Raw genomic sequence first — 24,986 nt, 5'->3', positions numbered from 1 at the left:
ACCCATTATACTTAAATTGTATGTCTGGCAGAAAGGTTTACTTCAATTCTCTTTGCCCATACTTCAGAAGAAAAATAAATGTATGCCGTGAAGCTCTTTGAGGCTGCTCAGCCATCAGTTTGCTTATCTTTAGCCTCATTGGACTAGCCACATTCTCCCCAACTCCCTAGATTTTCTGAGAGATCAGAATCCAATTGAGTGAAGAATTTTCTCCTCATTTCATTCCTAAATGAGGTATGTGTATCACAATGTCCTCGATTCTCAACCAAAGAAGAAAACTGCTGTGCTAGCCCTGCAGAGTCTTTTTTAATATCTTGTTTCAAATGGATCATCTCTCATTCTTTCAAACTTCAGACCCAGGTATGGTCGTCTCAAAATTCCACACAATTCTAGCAAGACATCTTTATTCTCGTACTCCAATCTCCTTACAAAAAAGGCCATCGTGCAATTTTGCTTTCCTAATTGCTTGCTTAATGCTAACTTTGTTCCCCATACACAATCAAGATTTGTAAGTTTAAGTCTTGTAATTTAAAAAAATTTAAATGAAAAAAATTAATCTTCCTTAATTTGGATTTAATTATTTTAATTTTTAAAGTGATTTGATTTTGTGTTCTAATTACCAAAGTAAATGTCCTCTCATTTCTCCATACAATAACCTGTTGGTAATAGATGATTGCTGGAAGGCTGTTTGTCTGACGAACATCATGGTGGAGCATGTTTCAACAATTCTGCCACCAATATATCAATCCAAAACATAGATATTATTTCTTATGGGCAAGGTTGAGCAGACTTGATCTGTTATGCTTCTCTGCAGCTGATCATTTCCCAGGCTAAATGTGATACTGAGACAAACGCCAGATGTTCGTTTGGAAGGGAAGAATCATTCCTTTGAACCTATCCTAATAATAGAGGAAGGGAGAAATGTGGAAGATTATAATATTTTTATAATAAAAAGCAAGTAAATGGTGGGCAGTTGACTGTTGCTCGTCACTGATCTATGGGGAGGTAATGGCATAAGACGTGTTGTCACTGAGCTGTAAATTCGAGATTAGGGAATACTCTGGGGATCTGGGTTTTAATTCCAGATGCCATGGTGGCATAATCTTCCAGATATTATCTGGAATTAAAAGTCTGGTGATAGTGAAATCATTGTCAATTTCCATCAAAATCCATTTCATTTGCTCGTGTCCATTTCGGGAAAGAAATGTCCCATTCCTTACCTCATCTGGCCTATGTTGGAATATCTATAGTAACCTTGGTTGACTCTCAAGTGTCCTCTGCAATGGCTGAGCAAGCCATTCACTTCTAACAAATTATTTTAAAGTTTTAATGGAATGGAACTGGGTGGAACACCAGTACTCAACCTAGGCGCGTGCGCACCCCCCCCCCCCCCCCCCCACATACTGCACTGCACATCCCTTTAGTTGCACACCACATACACACCTCCTCCATAGGCACCACTCATAAACTTTCAAACCTCCCCTCCCCCACACAAATGTGCATACCTTCCCCAGACATGCACCCCAAACATCCTGTACACATGTAAACCCACACCCAAAACCTCTTGTCTGATGTAACAATGCACCTCCATGCTGAACACCACCTTGAGAGCACCAAGGGCTACTCATTTGCTATCAAGTGTTGCCTGCCTTTTGAATTGCAAAACCTTTGAAATCAAGAATAACATTTTATTCACTTTTGTCATTACCTTTTGTAACTGTTCATTATCTTTCAATGACTTGTAGACAGCAACACCATTTAAAAAGGGGTAAAAATGATTTTGTTTCACTCTTAAATCAAAGTGTAAAATTTCATTGAGCTCCACCCATTGTAATTTTGAGCACTTAGTTAAACTGTCTGTCTGTTGTAGCCTCCTGGTCCTATTGTTGCAACTTGCTGTGCGCCCAAACTCAGTGCCATCAAACTTGGATGAATTTATTTTAATTATTTTTCATCATTGATACATGATGAAAAACTGGGGCGCATTGCAGTTTCTGGAGAACATCACTGGTCACATCCCATGAGTTGAAAAATAAACACTTATCTTTACAGGCTGTCTTTTACTTTTCAACCAGTTACTGACCTGTGCCTCAATGTAACTTCATGGATTATTCCTTGTCTGTTTGTGTATTTGTCTAAATGCTTCTTAAACATTAACAATCAGTCTCTGTTCCTGGTTGTTGTAATGATCTTGCTTTTTGACCCCAAGAAGAGCTCCTGCAATGTTTCTGATCCATCCTGAAGACTACTTTATTCCATGTTCAAAAGCATGCTTCATCTCCTCCCTTGTCTCATTCATCTGCCAGGACTTTTGCTTTTGCTTTGTCATCTCTGGACTCAAATTATTCTCAAGGTCTCCTTGCCAACTCCCATATTACATTCCCCTTAAATTTGAGTTCATCCAAAATTCTCCTGCCAATGCCCTAAGTCTAACTAAGTCTTGTAACTCATAACCTCTGTGCTTGCAACATATTAACTCCAAGTTGAAAGATAACTATTTGGCAAAAAAAATTTAATCCTGCTTTCAATTCCCTTGTGGCCTCAGGCCTCATTCACTCTTATGAGTGCACTGCCCCAATTCTGATCTGTTCCATACATCCTTTCAGCATTCCACCTTTTGGCAGACATGCCTTTAATTGCCAAGGCACCAGAGTCTGGAACTCCCATCGCAAATCTGTCTTATTTTCTTTTACTTCAAAACACTGCTTAAAACTCAACTCACCTGTTCTCACATCTCCTTATGTGGACTGATGTCAAAGTTTGTTTGCTGACGTTCTGAGAAAAGTGCCTTGGGTTATCTTACTATGTTGGAGGGCAGTTTAAGTGGAAATGATTTTTATGTGCTCTGATGGCAGAGTCTCATTCTGCCAGCAGGGGAAGCTGTCAGACCACTTGATGAATCTGGGTTGAGTTTTCACATGTACTTTTGAATGTTTCCAATTCCATTATTACACTTTGCCCATCCAGTGTTTGTGAAATCTGGACATGAACATTATTATTAAGACAATAGAAGGATCTGGAAGAATTATTTCAACAAATACTCCTGTAAACAAGTAAATCCTGGTTCCCATTGTAGCAGTGCTGTGCACATATTAAGTGTCTCCCCTCTCAACTCAAGTGGGGCGAGTTGGTGGGTAATTCACCGTGCTACATTGCTCTTCATTGCCCGTGAGCTGCCAGACTCTGCATCCTGTGGAAGAAGTCTCTGAGAGGGTCTTAGCCACGTTTTTCTGTCAATCTCCCACTCCTAGTGGATGGATCCATAATAAGCTTCAACGCTTAAAATCACAGCTTCTTATGAATTTGTAATCTGACTGCAGAGGGATGGATGTCGCTGTGAGTACAACGAGGAAACAAATTGGATGTCAGTATCTAATGAATTCTAACTTTTTGTCTGATTCCTTGCAGATCTTTCACATTAAAAAGCAAAGTGCAATTGGAGTGGCAGTGGAAGGTATTGATATCTGCCGCTTTGGGAAGCTGTGCTTGATACAGGTACTGTTCTAGCCTTGTCAGTGTTGGGTAGCTGGTGCTGAAATCCAGAAGATTATTATTTTGTAACCTTTATTAAGTAACTATACGATAAGATTCCATGCTGGCTGTTATTCCCAAATATCTGTCTGAAAAAAGATCATTGACTAAATTTTTCATGTAGACAAAGCTGGAAAGGCAAACGATATAAGCATATTTTCCATTGTTGAGATTTAAAGTAGGCAGTTCAATAAAAAGGAGAAAGTGAGGACTACTGATGCTGGAGATCAGAGCTGAAAATGTGTTGCTGGAAAAGCGCAGCAGGTCAGGCAGCATCCAAGGAGCAGGAATTCCTGAAGAAGGGCTCATGTCCGAAACATCGATTCTCCTGCTCCTTGGATACTGCCTGACCTGCTGCGCTTTTCCAGCAACACATTTTCAGTTCAATAAAAAGGACAACTACATCTCTACTGATCAGCTAACAGTTTTTTTATGCATATGTACTTATTTTCAGACACAAGGGTTAAGCTGCTGCAGGATCTCAGTGAAATGCAGTTTATGCTTAACACAGCCGATAGGCTAAGGAGTTATTTCTACCTTGATAACTCTCTGATACTGTAGCACTTTCCCCAGCTGTTGGCAGCAGAAGCTTGGATTAACTCAAATTTAAAGAGAATGCAAGATGGGTGCCGGCCAGGAGAGCTTGAGATTGATTTGCATCCACAGAAAACCAAGCCAAGGGTGAGGGACCAAAGTGGAAGATTAGAGAAGGAAGGAGATGAGGAATTTTTTGATTGTGGAAGTAGGTGGTCTTCATGATGGAGCAACAATGTTGCCAGAAGCTCCTCTTGAAGTCAGAAAGCAAAATAAAGTCAGTAATTAATTTGGGTGAGTGGGGGTGACCTTACTTGATACAAAACAACAGTAAAACTCTGAAAAAGCTGTGCAACCCTCGAACTATTTTATTAATTTTGAACTTCAATTCTTGCTTGCGAAGTAATTGTTTTTGAACCCTAGCCTGTATCTTTACTGGGCCATAGATTTTACCCCATGTTCTCACCTCGCTAATTTCATTTTGTTTTTTTCATTCTTGCTTTCTAGATAGCAACAGTGAATCAAATTTATTTGTTTGATATCTTCCTTCTGGGACCAGTGGCATTTAAGAATGGACTGAAAATGATTTTAGAGGACTCTGATATACTGAAAGTAAGTTCCTATATCTGTCGTGTCAGCACTACTACCAGGGGATACGTTTTGCTTACTCTGCCATGCTATACAGCATTATGACCTTGGAGAGTAGGAAAATTATCTGCTCTCTGCTAGTCAATAGTTTTGATGTGGAAAGCCTATGCATCTGGAACAATACATAAATGTTACTTCGCTAAGCATATTCCCATGCTAATGATCCAGTCATGCTGGGAGATGGCTTTGAGAGAGTCAGGGATGTAATCCTATCCCATGCACCCACAGTGTAGAGCTTTGCAGTAAATGATATATTTCATCTTGAAGGAACAGGAATGAGCCATTTTAAAGATTAAGATTTTGAATGGCACCTTATCAAATGACCCTTGAAAATATAAGGAACAAATAGTGACATCATCCTAGATTATTAATCCAGGGGCCAATAGTTTAAACCCACAATAGCTGGTGAGTTCCGAATTGCTTAAAAATTCCAACAAACACTTTCTACCCCCCAGTAATGGTTACCCCGGAAAAACTATTATCAGTTGTCAACATAAACTCATCTGATTCGCAAATGTCCTTTCGGGAAATCTTCTGTCCTTACCTGGTCTGGCCTGCAGCTGACTCCAGATCCACAGCAATGTTGCTGATTCTAAAATGCCAATGGGTAAGCTGTTCAAAGGCAATAACTGACAGGTGACAAATACTAGGCTTGCTAGTAACACCCATATCCCATGGGACAAAAAAAAGCAATATAGTATACCTACTCATTCGCATCTACCTGAGCAGTTACAACTTCTGACAACTCGAATAAATTTGTCAAAATGAGTTCTGTTTTGGTAAACCATGTTGACTTTGTCTGATCATGCTGTAATTGTTTAAAATCACCTTTTATTTAATTACTTTCATGCCCTCTTTACTTCATTAACTTTGTCCATTACTAACACAGACTTTCCTCTGGCTGGATTTTATGTCACCTAGAATTGCTAGTCACTTTCAACTGTGAGCCCCTCACTTTGGAACTCCCTGCCTCAACATCAGCCTGTCTGCTGCAAGGCCTTTTTTTTTAAAATCAACTCTTTAACCATGCTTTTGATCACTGTACTTTGGCTGAGCATCACTTGTGAAGAACCTTGGGACAAGTTTCCACATTTGAAGTCCTTTTTAAAGATTTTGTTTTAATCTACACTGCCTTTACCTATTAAATTGTTGAGGGGGAAAATATTAATGATAACTACTGTCTAAGCAGAAGGAGTCCCATTGATCTGTTTTGGGATTATGACATAAATTCTGTGTAGACCACCAAATGTCATTGCACAGGCTTATTCAGTAACTCGGCTCATGGTGGAACGAAATTGCTGCATGTCTTTATCAGCAGGTTGCTTTCCCTGTGCATTCCGCAGGGCTTTGGATTAATTTGCCAGTATTTGTTTTGTAATTCATTCAGGTGATCCATGACTGTCGCTTGGTATCAGACTGCCTGTATCATCAATATAGAGTGGATCTCACCAATGTCTTTGATACACAGGTGAGGGTGAGCTTTGTCATTGAATTGAGAACAATAACTAGCCTCTTGAGAAGATAGGTCTGTATGCTCAACTCAGTGCAATCTGTTTTGAGTTTTTTTATTGTTGAAAAAGCTGAAGGAAGGACCAAAGCTGCTGATAAATAGATGATCAAGTGGGCTGTTTGGTCCGCTTGGTCAACAAGACTGATCTTTTATGTGAACTTCAGCTTCTTTCACTATCCCTATTGCCCTTAATTACTCCATATCTAAAAACTATCAATTTTAATCATATATATAATTAACAACTAATATCCACATTTCTTTGTAATAGAGAATTCCAAAGTCGCATAACTCTTGAGTGAAGAGATTTCTCATAATCTCTGTTCTAAATGCCTGATATTTTATTCTAAGGCTGTGATTCATCTGGGTTCCCAGTCAAGGAATGTATTTTCCCAGTATGTCTCCTGTCAAGCCTCTTAAGAATTTTTTATATTTCAATCATATCATCTCTCATTCTTCTAAACTCCAGGGAATGTAGGCCTAGTGTACTCCGTCTCATTGAAAGTAGCAAGTAACTTTCACACCAGACAAATGTCAGGCAGTGACTACTTCCAGTAGACACAATGCACCTACTGCCCCTTGACATCCAATGACATTGCCATCACTAATTTTTTCCCACTACCAACATCCTGGGTATTACCATTGACCAGGGAGCCAACTGGACTTACGATATAAATACAAGACCATGCCAGAGGCTAAGAATACTGTAACTCACTTCCTCATTCCCCACAGCCTGTCCATCATCTATAAGACACAAGTCAGGCATGTAATAGAGTACTCCCCAGTAGCCTGGATAGGTGCAGCATCAGCAGCACTCAAGACGCATGACCACGTTCAAGACAAAGCAGCCTGTTTGACTGGCACCACATCCACAAGCATCCATTCCCTCTGACTAATGCTCAGTCGCAGCAGTGTGTACTATCTTAAAGCTGTACTGCAGAAACTTTATCCAAGATCTTTCGACAGCACCTTCCACTTACATGTAGAAGGACAAGGACAGCAGATACATGGGAACACTATCACCTGCAAATTCCACTCCAAGTCACTCACCATCTTTATTTGTAAATATTTTGTGGTTCCTTGAGTTGCTGGGTCAGAATCCTGAAATTTCCTCACTAACAACATTATATGCCAATATACAGCACATCGGGACTGCAGCAGTTCAAGAAGGCAGCTCACTACTACCTTGTGAAGGGCAACAAGGAATGGGGAATAAATGCTGGCCAGCTATCATTGCTTGCATTTCATGAGTTAGGAAGAAAAACCTCATCCCAGCAACCAATCGATAAATATTTAGTCTCTTTTGGGGCATGTATCCTTTGGTTAAGGAGACCAAAACTACTTGCAGTACTCTAGATCCAGCTTCTCGATGCCCTGTATAATTGTAGTAAGAACTCTTTACTCTTATATTCCAAACTCTTTGTAACACGAGCCAACGTAACTGAAGACCATATGAAACAGGAGCAGGAGTAGGCCATTTGGCCTCCAGTCTGCCCTGCCATCACTTAAGTCATAGCTGATTTGCCTCAGGCATTAACTCCTCTTTGGTACCAGGTACCCTCAGCCTGCAATTCACTGATGTTTTAAAAAGATACCTATTTCCTTTTTCAATATTTTCAGTGATACAGCTTCCACAACTTTGGGGTAGACAATTCAAGGCATTGACCATCTTCTTGGAGAAGAAGTACCTTCATATCTCGCCTCTTTAAATAAGTATCGCTTCTTGCGTAATTAGGTCCCATGTTTGAAATTCCCTCCTTAGTGAAAACATCTCAATATCCATCATGTCAAGCCCCTTCAGAATCTTGAATGTTTTCAATAAAATTACTCATCCTTCTAACTTCTAAAGAATAATAACCTGTTTGCTGTTGTTAATAAATCAAATCCCTTCCCAGAAATTACTCCTGTGAATCTCTTTTGAACTGCATCCAAAGCCTGTTTTTTTTTTTTCGCTCCTTGGCAGTTCTGTGGAGGATGATTTGTTTCCATTTTGGGGCGATGGATTCCTCTGATCCAGTCCTGGAACTACAGACTCTGCCATTGGTGTGGCAGGTGATATTTGAGACGAATGGGTGGGACAGTCTCTTTCCATTGCTTATGTTTAGTCCTCACGTGCTTCACTTAGTGATACTCAGTGGTTTGTACCTTTTTTTTGTGGATGTTTCTTTTCCAGTTTGTGCGTTCCCAGCAAGCTATTAACATATGTTAGTGGGATTTCCTGCATATGTGTAGGGAGACTTTGTGTGTCTTCATAGCATTTTCTTTGCCCTTCTAGCGATCGCTTAACATTGCGGAACTCAGACTAGCACTAGTTTAGGGTGCCTTGCATTAGGCAGGCAGACAATGTCTCCTGCCCATTGTAGTTAGTTATGTGGCCACTGCCTCAATTCTGGGTATATTGACCTGGAAGTGGATGCTGTGCATGGCCCATGGTTCATGTTTTTGATGCATATAGAAGGTCGGGACCACAATTCTTCAGATCATGAGCTTGGTGTTGGGTTTGAAGTCTCACATTTTGAACATTGTTCCTCAGTCAGTGTTGGATTTCATCATCAATCTCTGCTTGCTGTGGGAGAAGGCTCCAGAGTCATGGGGAATGGTCCATGTTGTCCAGGCCTTTGTCACGGATACTGATGGTCAGGATGCAGCATTGTATGGCAGAAGCAGGCTGGTATAAAGTCACTTTTTTTCTGGATGTTTGGGCTGAGGTCTGTGTTCTCATATACCTCAGAACGTGTCAGTGATGGTTTGTAGCTTGGCCTCCATGCACGTACCCAGGCATCATCTGTGTGCTGTGGCTCAGTGACATACATTTGAGTGGTCTTGGTTCTATACTAGAGGTTTTGAAGGTTGAATAATTTCCTGCTCATCCTTGGATAAGCCTCATTCTGGGCAGGTAACTTCATGGAGAAGAGGCAGTATTGAATTGAGGAAAATAGAGAAGAGCATTGGTACAATGACACAGCCCTGTTTGCACTCCTGTTGGTCTGTGGCGAAAGTGTTGGTGAGGATCGTGGCTTGTATGTCATCATGAGCAGATGACTAATGGTGACAGCCAAGTGTCATGAGGATATTCTACAATCCCTCATGGTTGACTGAGTCAAAGGCCTTTGTGAGATTGAAAAAGGCTACATACAGAGCTTGGTGCTGTAACCTGCACTTTTCTTGAATTTTTAATGTACAATAATCATACACATGATGGGCAAAAACTGCACTGAGACTATTCAGCCACTGGGAGATGATTGAGGAAGATATTCAGAAGAGCCTTTCCCAGGGTGTGGACTGTCGGGAAATTTCTTTGTAATGGACCTGTCTCCTTTCTAGACGTTGGTCACAAATTAGGGCATCTCTGATTTCTTGCCATGCTGTCTTAGTTCGAGATGAGGGCAGTGAGCTTGTGGATTTGTGTCAAGTGCTGTCAGCGTATTATAGTATTTCATTGGGGATTCCATCTGCACCGATGGCCTTGTTTTTTGTGCTCGTTGGTTTTTTGACCTCACAGCAGTTTGGTGTTGTGCTGAAATGAGAAGGGCTAGTGTGTTATTGGATGGTGTTGAGAACACTTAGATAAAAGACTGCATACTGCTTGAGGTTCTTTAAGCACTCTCTCCAGCAGGCATTGACTGCCTATTAGTCTTTGAGTAGCTCTCTGTTTTTGGCTCTCAGTGGGGAAGGTCCCTTAGTACTGAGATTATAGATGGCTTTGATTGTGTTGAAGAAGCCATACACATACCTGGTTGTCAGCAAGTTGCTGATTCTCCTGAGTTCTTTCCACCCATGTTCTTTAGATTACAGGCTTTTTGTTTTTTATTTGCATCTGAGCCTTCAATTGCCTGTGGACATGTTTCCTCTAACTTGAGTTTTGGTGTAGCTGCCGTTTCAGGAACATTTGCAGTGTGGTCGCGGAGATCAATCATCTCTTCTGAATCAGTCTTGATGTTTCCTGGTTGAGGGATATAGTGTCTCAGTATAGGTGTTAATTATGATGGCTTTTAAGGTAGACCAGGAAGTTTGGGCATTCTGTGGCTCTTTGTCACAAGATTGGCTGTGACGCATTGCCTGAGTCGGTATGTCTTCCCAGAATCTTTTGATTCCAGCAACATTGAGACTCCAGTGATAGAGTTTTTCTGCTGATTTGGAGACAAATTATTGGAGATGGTAGAATGGATTAGTCGGTAATCAGTCCAGCAGTTGTCAGTCCACTTGTAGCATGGATGATGTGGACATCTTTGACTCTCACTTGAACAATGATGTAATCTGTTAGGTGCCAGAGCTTCAAGTGAGAGTGCAGACACGAGGTCTGGTGTCTCTCTGATACAACGGGGTGTTTATTGATGAGGTCATGTTATAGAGTCATAGCATTATACAGCACTTAAATAGAACTTTCAGTCCAACCTGTCCATGCTGACTTGGTTTCCTAAACTCGTCCCATTTCCCACACTATCCCTCTAAATGTTTTCTATCCGTGTATCTGTCCAAATATCTTAAATGCTGTAATTGAACACAACTCTATCACTTCCTCTGGCAGCTTGTTCTGTACATGTACCGCCCTCTGCATGAAAAGGTTGTTCCTTAGGTCCCTTTTAAATGTTCCCCTCTCATCATAAACCTATGCCCTCTAGTCTTGGACTCCCCTACTCCTGGAAGAATTCATTTGCTATTCACCTAATCTATGACCCTCATTATTTTATAAACCTCTACAAGGTCCCTCCTCAGCCTCTTCTGTTCCAGAGGGAAAGAAAAAGTCCTAGCCTATCCTGTCTCTCCTTAAAGCCTTAAAATAATTCAAAACCTTAAGTCCCAGTGACATCCTTTTAATTTTTTTTCTGCACCTTGTTAAACAACAGTCTTCCCATAACAGGGTAACCAGAATGGTATGCAAACTTCTAAAAGTGGCCTCACCAATATCTTATTGAATGGGTAGTGTGTGTCTTGGCTTAACACCTCATCCAAAAGATGACCATGCTGACAAAGTAGCTTTTGGTCATTGCACAGTAGGATTGTCAGCCTAGATTAATCTCTTGAGCAGGACTTGAACACAGAATGGGTCATAGGGTACTCTTCATTCAAGCAACGAGGCACTTAGTCAGAAGGAGGACTACACTTTCTTTGCCTAAACCTTTCCAAAGGTCTCTGTTCCTCCTGATTCTGCAATTGAAATTGCCATGGCAAAATCAAGGAAAGTGAATGGTTGAGACTGGTGTAGACTGCCTCTTTGGTCTCATCCGCTGCGCATACGGTCTAGGATAATGGTGATGTATTGTCTCTGGGCCAGGGAAGAATCATAGGGTCACAACGTGTTCACTTATCCCAAAGGGAGATTAATTGAGATATCTAGTTCTTATGGTTTGCCTTTCCAGAATAAAGTGTGGTGCACCTTGTTCTCCTGCCAATCGTGTCTGGCTCAGGGTGGTGATTTCAATGTTGTAGTTTTGGACATCTCAGGCTATGATAGCAGGGTGATGTTCAGGTGGTTGTTGGGATTGTCCATGAGGTTCCTGAAATTCATCTTGGTTGTGGGGGTGGAGCTGGAAGATTCCTGTGCATGATTTCTTTTAAAATGGGTGGTCGCGACACATCAACCACTGCATGCAACCAGCAGAACGAAGTCTTGATGCAATAACAGGGAAAATCCAAGACTACTGGAGACCAGGCTATGCTGTAGGATGGGAGGGGGTCTAACAAACACTTATCATCCAGCAATCATTACCATGGTAGAGTCGAGGGTGAAGTCCACTGTAGTGGTGACCAGTAGCATCAGCATGTTGGAGGGAAGTTCTGGGCTGGAGGTTGGGGAATACTGTATATCCTTTGATTTTCCTTGGTCAAATCTCTATAGATGAAGTGAACTTACAATCCTATTCTCTCGAGATCCAGGTATTGATGTCCAAGTTGAGCAAGAGGTGGGCATAGATCTAGGGCGGGGTGAGCACAGTTTTACTGGGAGTGCCAGTGTATTCATTCTTAAATATGTTGGCCAACACTGTACACATCACTCCATTTACCAACACCCTGTACAGTTATGACAAGACTTCCCTATTTTAAACTCTTAACACCCGAGCAGTGAAGCCAAAGTTCAATTTGCCTTCCTAACACACTAGCTGCCTTAATACTACTTCACTCTTTAATTTCTTGCACTATTTATATATTAACTTCACAATTTATATATGAGGATACTGAGATTCCTCTTGAATGCAAAAATTCAACATGGAAGAACAAGACTAGTATCTGTCCTCCATAATAATGAAGTGTCCAAGAGGGTAGTCATGGCTCACATCTCCAGCCTACCAGCTGCCTTGATCATTTACAGTTCGCCGACCAGTGCATCAGGTCCACAGCAGACACTGTTTCCCTGGCTCTACACTTATCCCTGGAACATCTGGATAAAAAGGTTACCTAAATCAGGCTCCTGCTTATTGACTGCAGTTCCGACTTCAACACCATAATTCTTAACAAATGCCTCTCCAAACTCCAAGACTACTTTTCTTCATATTTATTTAATGATTTGGATGTGAGCATAAGAGGTATAGTTAGTAAGTTATCAGATGACACCAAAATTGGAGGGGTAGTGGACAGCGAAGGTTACCTCAAATTACAACAGAATCTTGATCAGATGGGCCAAAGGGCTGAGAAGTGGCAGATGGAGTTTAATTCCGATAAATGAGAGGTGCTGCACTTTGGGAAAGCAAATCTTAGCAGGACTTATACACCTTAATGGTAAGGTCCTCGGGAGTGTTGCTGAACAAAGAGACCTTGGAGTGCAGGTTCACAGCTCCTTGAAAGTGGAGTCGCAGGTAGATAAGATAGTGAAGAAGGTGTTTGGTATGCTTTCCTTTATTGGTCAGAGTATTGGTACGGGAGTTGGGAGGTCATGTTTTTGACATTAGATTCCCTACAGTGTGGAAACAGGCCCTTCGGCCCAGCAAGTCCACACCAACCCTCCAAAGAGTAACCCACCCAGACCCATTTCCCTCTGACTAATGCACCGAGCACATCTTTGAACTATGGGAGGAAACCGAAGCACCTGGAGGAAACTCACGCAGACACTGGGAGAACATGCAAACTCCACACAGATCGTCGCCCGAGGCTGGAATTGAACGTGGGGCCATGGCACTGTGAGGCTGCAGTGCTAACCACTGACCCACCGTGCTGCCTTTGAGGCTGTACAGGACATTGGTTAGGCCACTGTTGAAATATTGCATGCAATTCTGGTCTCCTTCCTATCGGAAAGGTGTTGTGAAACTTGAAATGGTTAAGAAAAGATTTACAAGGATGTTGCCAGGGTTGGAGGATTTGAGGTTGAATCGGCTGGGGCATAGGTTTAGGATGAGAGGGGAAAGATATAAAAGAGACCTAAGGGGCAACCTTTTCACGCAGAGGTTGGTACGTGTATGGAATAAGCTGCCAGAGGATGTGGTGGAGGCTGGTATAATTGCAACATTTAAGAGGCATTTGGATGGGTATATGAATAGGAAGGGTTTGGAGGGATATGGGCCGGGTGCTGGCAGGTGGGACTAGATTGGGTTGAGATGTCTGGTCGGCGTGGACGGGTTGGACCGAAGGGCCTATGACTCTATAAGTGAAATATAACTTGGGAAATTAGAGGCACATATGACAAGGGTAAAGCAATAATGATGGGAAAATGCCTTAATCCTGCTCCTGTTTCTCATGGCCCATTGATGTCTATTTTTTCTCACCCATTGATGAAGACCTTCATTATGTTCTTGATTAGTTACTGCAGAAGTGTAAGTTACTCATCTACACTCACTCCAACAATTCTAGGAGGTAAACTAATTAATAACCAAGTCATTTTCTGGGTTAGATTATTGGCTTTTATGAAATATTCAGCATCATGGAGATGACTATTTCATTCAAACTTATTATAAATTATCAGCTGTTACAAGCATTATGGTGCCTCAGCAGTATGGAATTAGGGTAACTGTTCAGCTGCTGATTTTTTCAAACATCTCATTTCCAATACCTTTTTTTTAAAACCAACAAACTATTACGCATTCTGCTCCCCAGCTGTGGCTCCTCGCTCCCTTACACAGATCCAAGTATGTTTTCAACCTCAGTGAACCTAACTCAATCTGGACAGGAGGTGATTTTTTTTCCATTATGGTTTCTATGACACAAGCAGCTTGCAGTCAAATACTACTCATCAACAAAAAAAGGTTGAAAGCATGGGGGTCTCACTTTTCTGCACAGTGGTACTGGACACACCTGCATAGTGTAATGAAAAAACATTAATACACCAACTGATGACGGTCAGAGTCTAGAATGTGGACCAACCAGTTATTTGAGTCTAAAATTGTCATTGGTCTGTCAGTTATTCAAAATTGGAGTCAATAATTTTCTCATTCCGGTAACTATAGTCTTTGTTTAAATCACTGATGGCAGGATAAGCTTGATGCACCCTACATATTTGAGATTGGCCCAGCCCTTATTGATTTTTAAAGCTTCCACCTAATCTGCCTTTCTCCTTTCAAAATGTCTTTGAGGAGTGTTGTTCAGAGTATTACTTTTAGTTGTAATTCTCTTTAGGCTTCAAAGGGAAGCAGGGAGAATTTTCCTGAAGAACTTTTCACAGATCAGATACATGCTTTCAAGTGGTATTCCACTCAAAGCTGAGCATTGCCAGTTTGGAATAGGGATAAACTTTGCAGCAAGCGCAGCACAGAACTAAAGTTTTGAGCTGTGTGAAAATGGCTCTTGCACAGGCTGTGAATGCAGACCATTCATCTTTGTGGTCCATGCTTTCTGGGTTCTTGTCAGGTTCTTTCCAGTATAATTCTGGAAGTTAAATGTCCCATGCACATTAGGGTGAATCACGATCAGTTTGGAACTGTTAGAATCATGCCTTTTCACACTTTTAGCAGGGTTTGTAAAGTTCCTTTTAGGTCCTGCCTATTAAATAGCAGGCTGCATGTGAAATAAGCCCTCACATTGTTATCTAGAATTATACAGTATAGTACAGAAACGGGTTATTCAGACAACTAGTTCATGGTTGCATTTATGCATCACTCCAATTTCCTCTCCTGCTAAAAATTGATCGTTACACTATCCTTGATTTTCTTTTATCCACAGGTTGCAGATGTTCTGCAGTTCTCTTTAGAAACAGGAGGTCTTCTTCCCAGCTGTGTCAGTACGTTGGAAGAATGCCTGGTCCGTCACCTCTCCCTCCCCACAACTAAAGCCTTGTTCCTGCAGCACAGTGCGTGTGCAGTCAAGGTATTTATTAGTAGCTTGGATGAAGTGTATAATGCTATCACAGTCTCTATTGAATATAATCATCTATGTTTCAGTGCTCAGAGGATGAATTGGTAGAAACATAGAAGTTCATAGCACAGACTAAAACTGCTCAGATCATCATGCCCGCATGCTAGCTGTTTGAGCAAGCTGTCAAATTACCCTGCTTTTTTGAACACCGCCCTGCAAATGTTTCCTACTCAAATATTTCTTCAGTCCCCTTCTGAAAGTTACCATTAAATCAGCTTCCCTTTCTGGCAGTGCTTTCCAGATTTCAATATGTGGAGTATGGGGATTCATACTTATGGCAGCTATTTTACCGAACCATCTGGCAGCAGCAGAAGTCTGTCCTTACTTAGTCTATCAAAACTCCTAATTTACAATGCATTTATTTAAGTGTCCCTTTACTGCTGTAAATATTTTCTTTGGCCTCTGCTCTCTTCTTGCAAGAAATGACTACTATCAGATCTAACTGATGTAAAAAGAACTATTCTCCTGTTAGATGACATATTATCATAATTTTCATGAATTCCTTGCTATTTTGAAACCTCCATACCATACAAAGTGGCAAATTAATTGGCGACCAGATTCTATTTGTGAGAAAATTATAATTGTGAAACAAGATAGAAATTACACCAGTTGGACATTTTAAAGAAAATTGTACTTGCAATTATCTTGCAATTTATCTTATGAAAATGCAACTACATCATTTTAAGTTTGTTTATCTCTTCCACAACTATACCCAGTCCTTATTTAATAGTCCCTCAGTAAGACCAGGAAGCTCATCTCAAGGATGTAGATTCTCTGAAGATTCTAAATTAACTGCAGGAAAAAAAACAGAACAATTCAAAGTATGCAACTTTTCTCTCCCAAATTCTCAAAACCATGGTCATCATGACAAGTTAAGAAGAGCTTTGAGTATAGTTATACAGCATGAGTACAGGCAAGTGAAAAATAAGTGGAAGATACATGGAGATGAATTTTAATACAGAATAAGACCACTTAGCTTATCTAAAATATTCCTTTACATACACTCTTCCAACTTGGGAGTGAACACTCACCCTTCTTGGCCATTTCCAACTGGTTTGTGCTGTAAATGCATTTGTGAAGTTGAAATACGGGAATCACGAGATGACCCTCTGGGAGATATTCTGGCAAAGAGAAGTTTTTTTTTCTCGCTTTGGCCCCAACTTGAAAAGACTTTGAAAAGAAGGCAATGTTTGTCATAATTTCATGTCTTTTCTCTCATTGTATATTTTTGTGCAGGAAAACCCAAAAGTATGGACCTGCCGTCCACTTCCTACAGGCTTGATGCAGAGAGCAGGATTAGAAGTCATGTACCTGCTTTCACTCCGTTCCGTCCTGATGGACAAATTAATGATGGATTTCACAACTCAAGTGGACAACTATCTGAGCATGTACAGAAATATGCCCTGTATTAATCTTGGAAGTGCTGAGGTAAGAAACTGCTTGGCAATCAGGAAGAAAGTTCCTAAAGGTTCCTTCAGATGTGGTGTTCTGCTTCATTTGTCTCTGTATGACTGTTACATACAAACATATGAGTTAGGAGTAGGAGTTTGTCATGCAAACACCCTAGCCTGCTTTGCCAATCAATAAGGTTGTGGCTAGTCTGATTACTTCAAATGTTCCCCTGCCTGATAACTTTTCATCCCCATGCTAAGGAACAATCTATCTTGGTTTGCCTTAAAGGATTTAGCTTCCCACCACCTTTTTAAGGAAAAGGAATTACAAAGCTCATGACTCTAAAGAAAAACGAGTCCTGATCTCTGCCGAAATGAATGACCCCCTTATTTAAAGAATAATCCCGAGTTCTATATTCTCCCACAAAAGGAATGGTCCTTTCAATAAGGACCCTATCAAGACTGTTCGGAACATTGCATAATTCAATCAGGTCACCTCTTATTCTTGTAAAATCCAGCAAATACAAGCCTAGCCTGTCCAAGCCTCCTCCAAAAGACAATCCACTCATGCTGTGTATTAATTCATTCAACCTAAGAATTGTTTTCATTGAGTTGCACAACTTTATTTGAATAAGATTAGTACTGTACACCGTTCTCTATATGTAGTCTCATTAGTGCCCTGTATAACCTCTGTACTTTTGTATTCAATTTTCCTCACAATAAATGATAACAATCTATTGGTGCTTCTAATAGCTTCTTTACCTGAATACCAAGTATCATCCTGATCTTCATCTTTTTATTCTCCCTGTGAAAGCGAATAATTTCTCATGTTCCCACATCAATGTCCTAATTGTCTGATCTTTGCCCACTCATTTAATCTAACTGTATCCCTCTGTTGCGTGTTTATATCATCTCAAACTATTTTTGTCATCAGGAAATTTGGCAACTATACCTTCAGTCTCTTCAGCCAAGTCATTTTTATATAAACTGTAAAACATTGTGATCCCACAAACAACCTTGACACACTACTTGTTATATCTGTCAACCAGAAAAAGACCCACGAATGCCTACTGTTTCCTGTTGGCTAACCAATCTTCCATTCCTACCAATATGTTAATACCTACACCATGAGGTTTTATTTTCCTTTGATGTGACACCTTACCAAATACCTTCTTGAAATCAAATACCATCTTGAAATAAAAAAAAATTCATAGCACCCATTATTCTTCAAAGAAATCCAGTGGAGAGGTAAACATCACTTCCTTCTCAAAACCATGTTTACTCTGCCTGATAACTTTCAACTTGTCTTTCAACAGCTTCTAACAGCTTCCCTATGGCTGAAAGGAAGCTAACTGATCTGTAGTTTCCTGCTTTGTCTCCTTTTTTGAATAAAGGAGTTAGTCACTATTTTTCAATCTCATGAAATCTTGCTTGAATTTACAAAATTCAAATCAATGCATCAACTATCTCACCAGCCGCCTCACTTAAGACCTGATGATGAAGTTCGTCAGAGCCTGGACACTGATGAGCCTGTCGCTTCAATAATTTGCTCAGTACCACTTCTCTGGTGATAGTAATTTTCTTGAGTTCCTGCCTCCCTTCATTGCCAGTTCTTTCCAGGCTGTTACTTGTATCCTCCATAATGAAGACTGATGCAATAAAACGACTCAATTCATCTGCCATCTCCTTTTTTTCCATTATTTCATTTCCCAGAGTCCCTTACTATAGAAACAATCGTCACTTTTTTAACTGTTCTTTTAAAAATAGCTATAGAAACATGTACTGTCCATTTTATATTAGTAGCTAGTTTCCCCACTCTCTAACTAATTTTTCTTTGTCATTGGAAAGTGTTCTAAGATATTCCCTCTACTACTACATCTTTAATGACATATCCCTTAACCTAAGTTTCCAGTTCACTTTAATTAGCTCTACTTTTATGTTCTCGTAGTTGCTCTTATTTATGCTTAAAATACCAATTTTGAACCCACGGTTCTCTCTCTCAAATTGAATGTAAAATTCAGTCATATTTTAATTACTGATCCTTTGAAGCATATTTAAGATGAGGTCATTACTTAATTCTATTTAATTACACAATCCTACATAGAGTACAACCTGTTCGAGGAAGCTATCCCAAAAACATTCTGAATTCCACATCCTGATTTCCTTTGATCTGATTTATTTACAGTCTGTATGTAGATTAAAATCCCTCATGATTAATGCCATACCTTTCTGAAAGGCTCTAGTTATTTCTTCATTTATACTGTCATCTATGTCACTCCCAAAGATGACTTGCCTTTGTTTCTCATCTGTATCCAAATTGCTTCCGCATCCTGGTTTCCTGAAATTGTTACCAGCACTAATATTGGTACCATGATTTACTAACACAGCCATCTCTCCACTTATTGCGAGCTTCCTATCCTTATTGAATGTCATGTCCCCTTTTAATATTTAACTGTCATCATGCAAACATGTCTCACATTCCAACTATTAAAAAATCAGTACTACCTTATCATTTGTTTCATATCATAATGCACTCCATATTTGAATCAGAGCCTTGCATTTTGTATTTATTACTTTGTCATCTCTAGTCATACTTGTTGATTTACTCTTCGGCTTGAACACTTTCTTATCCTATCCTCTTGTGGTCTCTTTATCAGTTCCCTTTCTCTCTTGCCTTGCTGTATCTTTGAATTATGAAAGCTGCTCAAATTTAATTCCTTCCAATATTTAACTTCAAACTCTTCTTCCTTCTCATGAGGCTTCGTAGAACACTCATCCCGTCATGGTCCTGATGGAGACGGTCCCAAAGATACAGAACTTACAATCCCCATGCTGGTGGCAGTGACCTATGAACTGGAACTCACTTGAACCATTATTTAAGCTAATTATCCATTTATATTTTATTTCTCTATGACAATATGGCCCAAGTGCAGGCAAATGGGACTAGATTAGGTTAGGAATCTGGTCGGCATGGACGAGTTGGATCAAAGTGTCTGTTTCCGTGCTGTACATCTCTGACTCTGACAACCTGCTGCTGGTGAAGGTTGTCAAGTGATTATTACCTTTTGATGTTCTGCTGCTTGATTTGGGTCTAGCTCTTCATACTTACTATGCAGAAACTCTTTCTTTGTCCTTTGTAATGTTGGTACCTATGTGGACCACAATGACTGGATTCTCCCCTTCACTCCAAACTCCTGTCCAGCTTTGAGCAGATATCACAAACCTCCGCACTGGGAAGGCAACAAAGCCACTGGACACTTTCTCTTTGCAGAGAAAAGTATCAGTTTCCCTCACTATATCATCCTTACAACCGACATTTTTTTTTTGCACATCCTACCTGAATGCTTCACGTATCACAGTTACCCTGAAGCGTCCACAAATTTAAAACAAGCTGAAAGAACCCTGAACTTGGACAATTGCAAAGACTGAGACTCCTGTCTTCTGAGTGCATGAGGCAAGTAACAGCATTGTCACGCCATCCCTTTTCTGGCCAGTGGCCAAATTGAAAGGCCCAACAGTTAAAAGGGGTATGAGTGCTTTCTGGAAACCAGTGTCCAAGTAACTTGCCCCTCTGGCCTGTAGTCTCTAGTTTTGTTTCCTGCACTTAAACTTAAACTTAATTGCAGACATGGATGCCTTAGATCACACTGGTGTCCAGGAGCACCCACAAATTGCAATCACTTGCCCCTTCATCTTTGTTATGTCTTAATGAAATAATTCATGTTTCTTCTCACTATCATTTACAGTCACTAAATATTTGAACTCAATAAATGCTACCACTTAAATAATCTAATATCTTATTTACTCTTCTGCTCAAGAGTTTTATCTTTAATAAGTCTTTCTCAATCTCTGCATATCCACAATGCCAGTTGTTCACCATCCTCCTTGCTGCTTCAAAACTCCAGTAAAACATCTCTGACTGTTCCTCTCCCAGCTGATCACTTAGAACTTTACTGGAATGTCACTACTCAATATATCTTTTAAAATTTCGGTCTGAATTCTAGGAATGATCAAAAAGTTTGACAAGGACTGACCCAATTATTTCTGTCCCTCAGCAGCCAAGTGAGACTGCTTTATGCAATCAGAAATCTATGGCATTGCACATTGTCTCTGAATCTGTATTGCGAATTCTGTAAATGGTATTGGGACTGATGCCACCATGCCTCATGGCCCTTCACAATGCACACCAAGTTTATCCAGCCTGTTAATTTTCAATGCTTATGATATCCCTTTTTCTGGTACAGTTTGGTAATGGTGTTCCAAGAAAAAGACTGGTTAACTGGAATAGTTGCCAAGCAGTGTGGAAGACCATTTGGAAGCGATTGATTCTGGTTTCCAAGCAGCCAAGGCCTTTGCCAGTAGGTTGGAAACATCATTGCCTTTCTCCTGGCAGAGAGACTTGCCATCAGTTATTCTGTGGTAATTGCAGTTGAACTCAACTTGTGTACAACAGAATTAGGGAGTTTCTTTAAATGAGTAAAGACCAAGTGCTTCAGCATGGTAATGTGTGCAATCATGAAAAATTAGTAAAGAAACCTTAAGAGATACTGAGGGTAGCTGTAAGTTTCAAACATTTATGTGGTTAAAAAACAATTAAAGTAAATATTGAATCATATATAATGACTTCCTTTTTAAAAAAAACTACATGCAACCTAATTCATCTTAAGGAAACATTTGTTTCTTGTTGATATCTTTTATATTTTATCAGAGATGTGGTTTTGCATCATCTTTGTCTTTTTTGTGACATCTTAACTCTTGGGAGTGGAAGTATGGATAAAGCTGTTGGGTAAAGAGAAGTCAAGGATTAAACGAGACTTTCTGCTAACATTGCTAAACAATGTAAAAACATGTTCTAGTAAACTACAGTAGTGTAAAAGCAGAAGCACATGACACTCAAATTAACTTCTCTGTAGCTATTCAATTGCCTAAAAGAATGTCTTACTCCCACCTAAAATGTACCAACAGTTTGCGAATTTCTGAAATGCCAAAAATGGATCACAAAATTTAAGATGCACTTTAAGCCAAGCTTTACAAAAACTAAAATCTTTTTAACTTTACTAGTGATGACTTAGATTACTGCCATTTTTGATGCGTGATATCCATCACTAGTGGCTCCATCATAGAAATCTCTGAAATGCACACGAACCAATCAGCATTTAAGGTACATTGACTTTTACAGGTGTGACTTGGTGTTCTGATTATCAACCTGTTGTTTATTTCAGATTTCCACTATTTGCCACTTTGTTTCTAATTCCATTGTGTCAAACATCCCACAGCTAAATGCTCCATATGGGTACTTGATGAATAATTAGTTTGTTTTCAATTTATAGTCAGCGTTAAACAAAATGTAAATTGTGCACTTTGTTATCACCCTGGTCTGAATTGGTTGAGATGTTTATCACCAGCATCTACTGCGTTTTCCCTCAATTACTGTGAAGGCACAATGTTGGTTAGTGAACAGTGTTCAAATAAATTTTAAATTGGAACATTCCAGCAGTTTTTGTATGTTTTTAGTGTAAATAAATTTAATTAACTTAAATAAATTTAATTAACTGCACTGTCGAAGAGAATTAAGCAATTGAACTTGTTTGGGACAGGGTGGAACTCGTATGACAGGGCTTGATTACAGGAGTAATCGTTAGCACAGAGAACAAGTATTTAATTTGTGACATTAAAAAAAGTCCTTATTCTCCCTGAAATGAAGGAGAAAATGTGGGATATACTCAGCAAGTCAGGCACAATCTCTAGGGAGCCGTGACAAATTAACATTTCATGGAGTGCTGATGTAGGATTGTGCCTAAAACTTTAACTTGTCACTTTTCTTCCAGTGTCTTCCTGATGTTTTCCGTTTTTGTTTCAAATTTCCAGCATCTGCAGTATTTTTAATTAACCTAATAGTTTACTTGCAATTGCATTTTCAGAACTTTGGTATCTGGTTTATTTAAAAATGAGTTTCAAAAATTTAAGCTCTCTTCCTAAAAACAAATTTGTTGAATTCAGAATTAATGCATTGTAATTTCTCATTTCTGTCTATCAAATGAAGCTCACCATTAGGAACAGCATGCTGCTACATCTAGTTGACAACACAGCAAGCTCCCACAAGTAGAAAAGTGATGATAAGCAGATAATCTGTTTTCTTTTATGTTAGCCAGGGGATAAATATTTGGTAAGCATGTTGAGGATGACTCCCTTGCATTTCCCTGACTATTCATGTTTATGTTGTCTCTTTTGCCAGCATTACTCAATGGAGCTTCCATATGAATTGAAGGAATTAGCTGTCATTCAGAGACTAAGAAGAGGGGATGCTATGAAAAGCTACAAAATAGATGAAAATGGCCTTCTGGTGAGACCACACCCTCAATTTGAGAAAACTTCTGAAGCAGAAGGAAGGATCATAAACACAGATGACATTCCAGAGCTTGAATCCATCGAACCCTCTAGGGAAAATGTTTTAGAAATGCAGAATGACGAGATTCCATTGCTTGAACCAAGACCCGATTGTACCGAAGACCTTTGCCCCCCTTTGGAACGTGTCAGCCTTTCAGTATTCTAACTTTGAGAAAAACCTTGTTGCCAGTGCCCAACTTTGTACAGAAATCAATTAATTGATCCCATAGGCTGAATGTTGATTTTGTTGTGAAGGTGATTGACCATTATTCAGTTCTGAAGCCCGCAGACGAAGCTGTTGTTTCTGTCTGACTCTTAAGATCTGTAGACGAAGTGAACACCTGTTCTGAGTTGGCACCTTTCAAATTAATTTCTATCCCATTTTTTAGAAATGCCCTTCAATATTGTCACATTAAATCCAAGTAAGCTGCAGATGTAGTGGTTTTGTAGTACATGAATGGCTTGAATACCTTTGTGCTGTTCATGAAGTGATGGGATTTGAGATTCTCCCAGCTAGTACCCATAATTAGACCAGCCAGGTACATCCTTCAGAAAGAGAGAAATAAAGCAGCAAGTGCATTCTGTTGCCATCCTAACTGAGTAGCTGATATCTGGATCCAGGTTACCAATTTATTATTTGTATCCTGACCCCAATGTAAAGGGAAACAAACAAACGGTTAGTTTGGGAAAAAAATAAATATTTCCAGTAATAGTTGTGTAATAAATGAGATTTCTCACTGTTTCATATACTTCCAGGATATTGAATTTTTAATGTTCATTTCTGTTTTGTCATTAAGATTTCTTTTTCTTAATTCAGATCTATAAATCTGTATCGAAGTCTGACTTTCTTCCTGAATAAATTATTTCCTTTCTTATGACCAAAAGGTAAATTCTTGGGAGTTATTAAAGAAGTAATGCTTATCAACCTCCTGAATGTTCTCACGTTAGAAAGCTTTTAATTGTTTAACAAAGCATTAGTCAACTTGATTAGATTAGATTACTTAGTGTGGAAACAGGCCCTTCAGCCCAACGAGTCCACACTGGCCCGCCGAAGCACAACCCACCCAGACCCATTCCCCTACATTTACCCCTTCACCTAACACTACGGATAATTTAGCATGGCCAATTCACCTAACCTGCACATATTTGGACTGAGAGAGGAAGCTAGAGCACCTGGAGGAAACCCACACAGACATGGGGAGAATGTACAAACTCCACACAGTCATTCGCCTGAGGCGGGAACTGAACCCAGGTCTCTGGCACTGTGAGGCAGCAGTGCTAACCACTGTGCCACTGTGCAGCCCATTAGAACTTGAATTCTAATAACCGAGCTATCTCCAACTCAGCATATACGAGTTGGGCTTTCATTCATCAACTGAAACCCAACAGTCACTGGATCCATGATTAAGGTGACCAGATGTGGTGATTTGGCTGGAACTTTTTTTAAAACTTTCCCAACCTTTTTCTTCAGAATTTCAAAATTGCAGGTTTTCACCCCCACAGCGTCTCCTTTGCTTTAAACAAAAAGTTCAATTTTACACTCGTCAGTAGAAAGTCAATATAACTTTCAAATAGTAGATCCTTTTAAATTGTAAATCAAATGGGCTGTTATTCTGAAATCAATCAATCAATCAACCAACCAACCATGAGGCTTAGAACAAATGTATTTGGTTGTTGGATCATGTGAGGGAACTTTACCCAATAAAATG

General features: G+C 39.9%; 1 protein-coding gene across 1 annotated transcript in view; it reads left to right on the top strand.

Moving 5' to 3' along the window:
* exd1 (exonuclease 3'-5' domain containing 1) overlaps positions 1-24,161 on the top strand; it is a 53,470-nt gene extending 29,309 nt beyond the window's left edge. Inside the window, exons 6-11 of the mRNA XM_043698305.2 lie at positions 3,409-3,495; positions 4,573-4,677; positions 6,101-6,181; positions 15,308-15,451; positions 16,736-16,927; positions 23,126-24,161. Of these exons, the coding sequence (XP_043554240.1) occupies positions 3,409-3,495; positions 4,573-4,677; positions 6,101-6,181; positions 15,308-15,451; positions 16,736-16,927; positions 23,126-23,443 (927 nt within the window). The 3' untranslated portion in view covers positions 23,444-24,161. The remainder of the gene's footprint in view (positions 1-3,408; positions 3,496-4,572; positions 4,678-6,100; positions 6,182-15,307; positions 15,452-16,735; positions 16,928-23,125) is intronic.
* The last annotated feature ends 825 nt before the right edge of the window (positions 24,162-24,986 follow it).

The sequence above is a fragment of the Chiloscyllium plagiosum genome, unplaced genomic scaffold (assembly GCF_037043375.1).
Source record: "Chiloscyllium plagiosum isolate Xiang-an unplaced genomic scaffold, Cpla_swu_hap1 HiC_scaffold_8, whole genome shotgun sequence".
NCBI lineage: Eukaryota > Metazoa > Chordata > Chondrichthyes > Orectolobiformes > Hemiscylliidae > Chiloscyllium > Chiloscyllium plagiosum.
The sequence above is the reverse complement of the archived record's forward strand: the minus strand, read 5'-3'. Positions and strand labels throughout refer to the sequence as shown.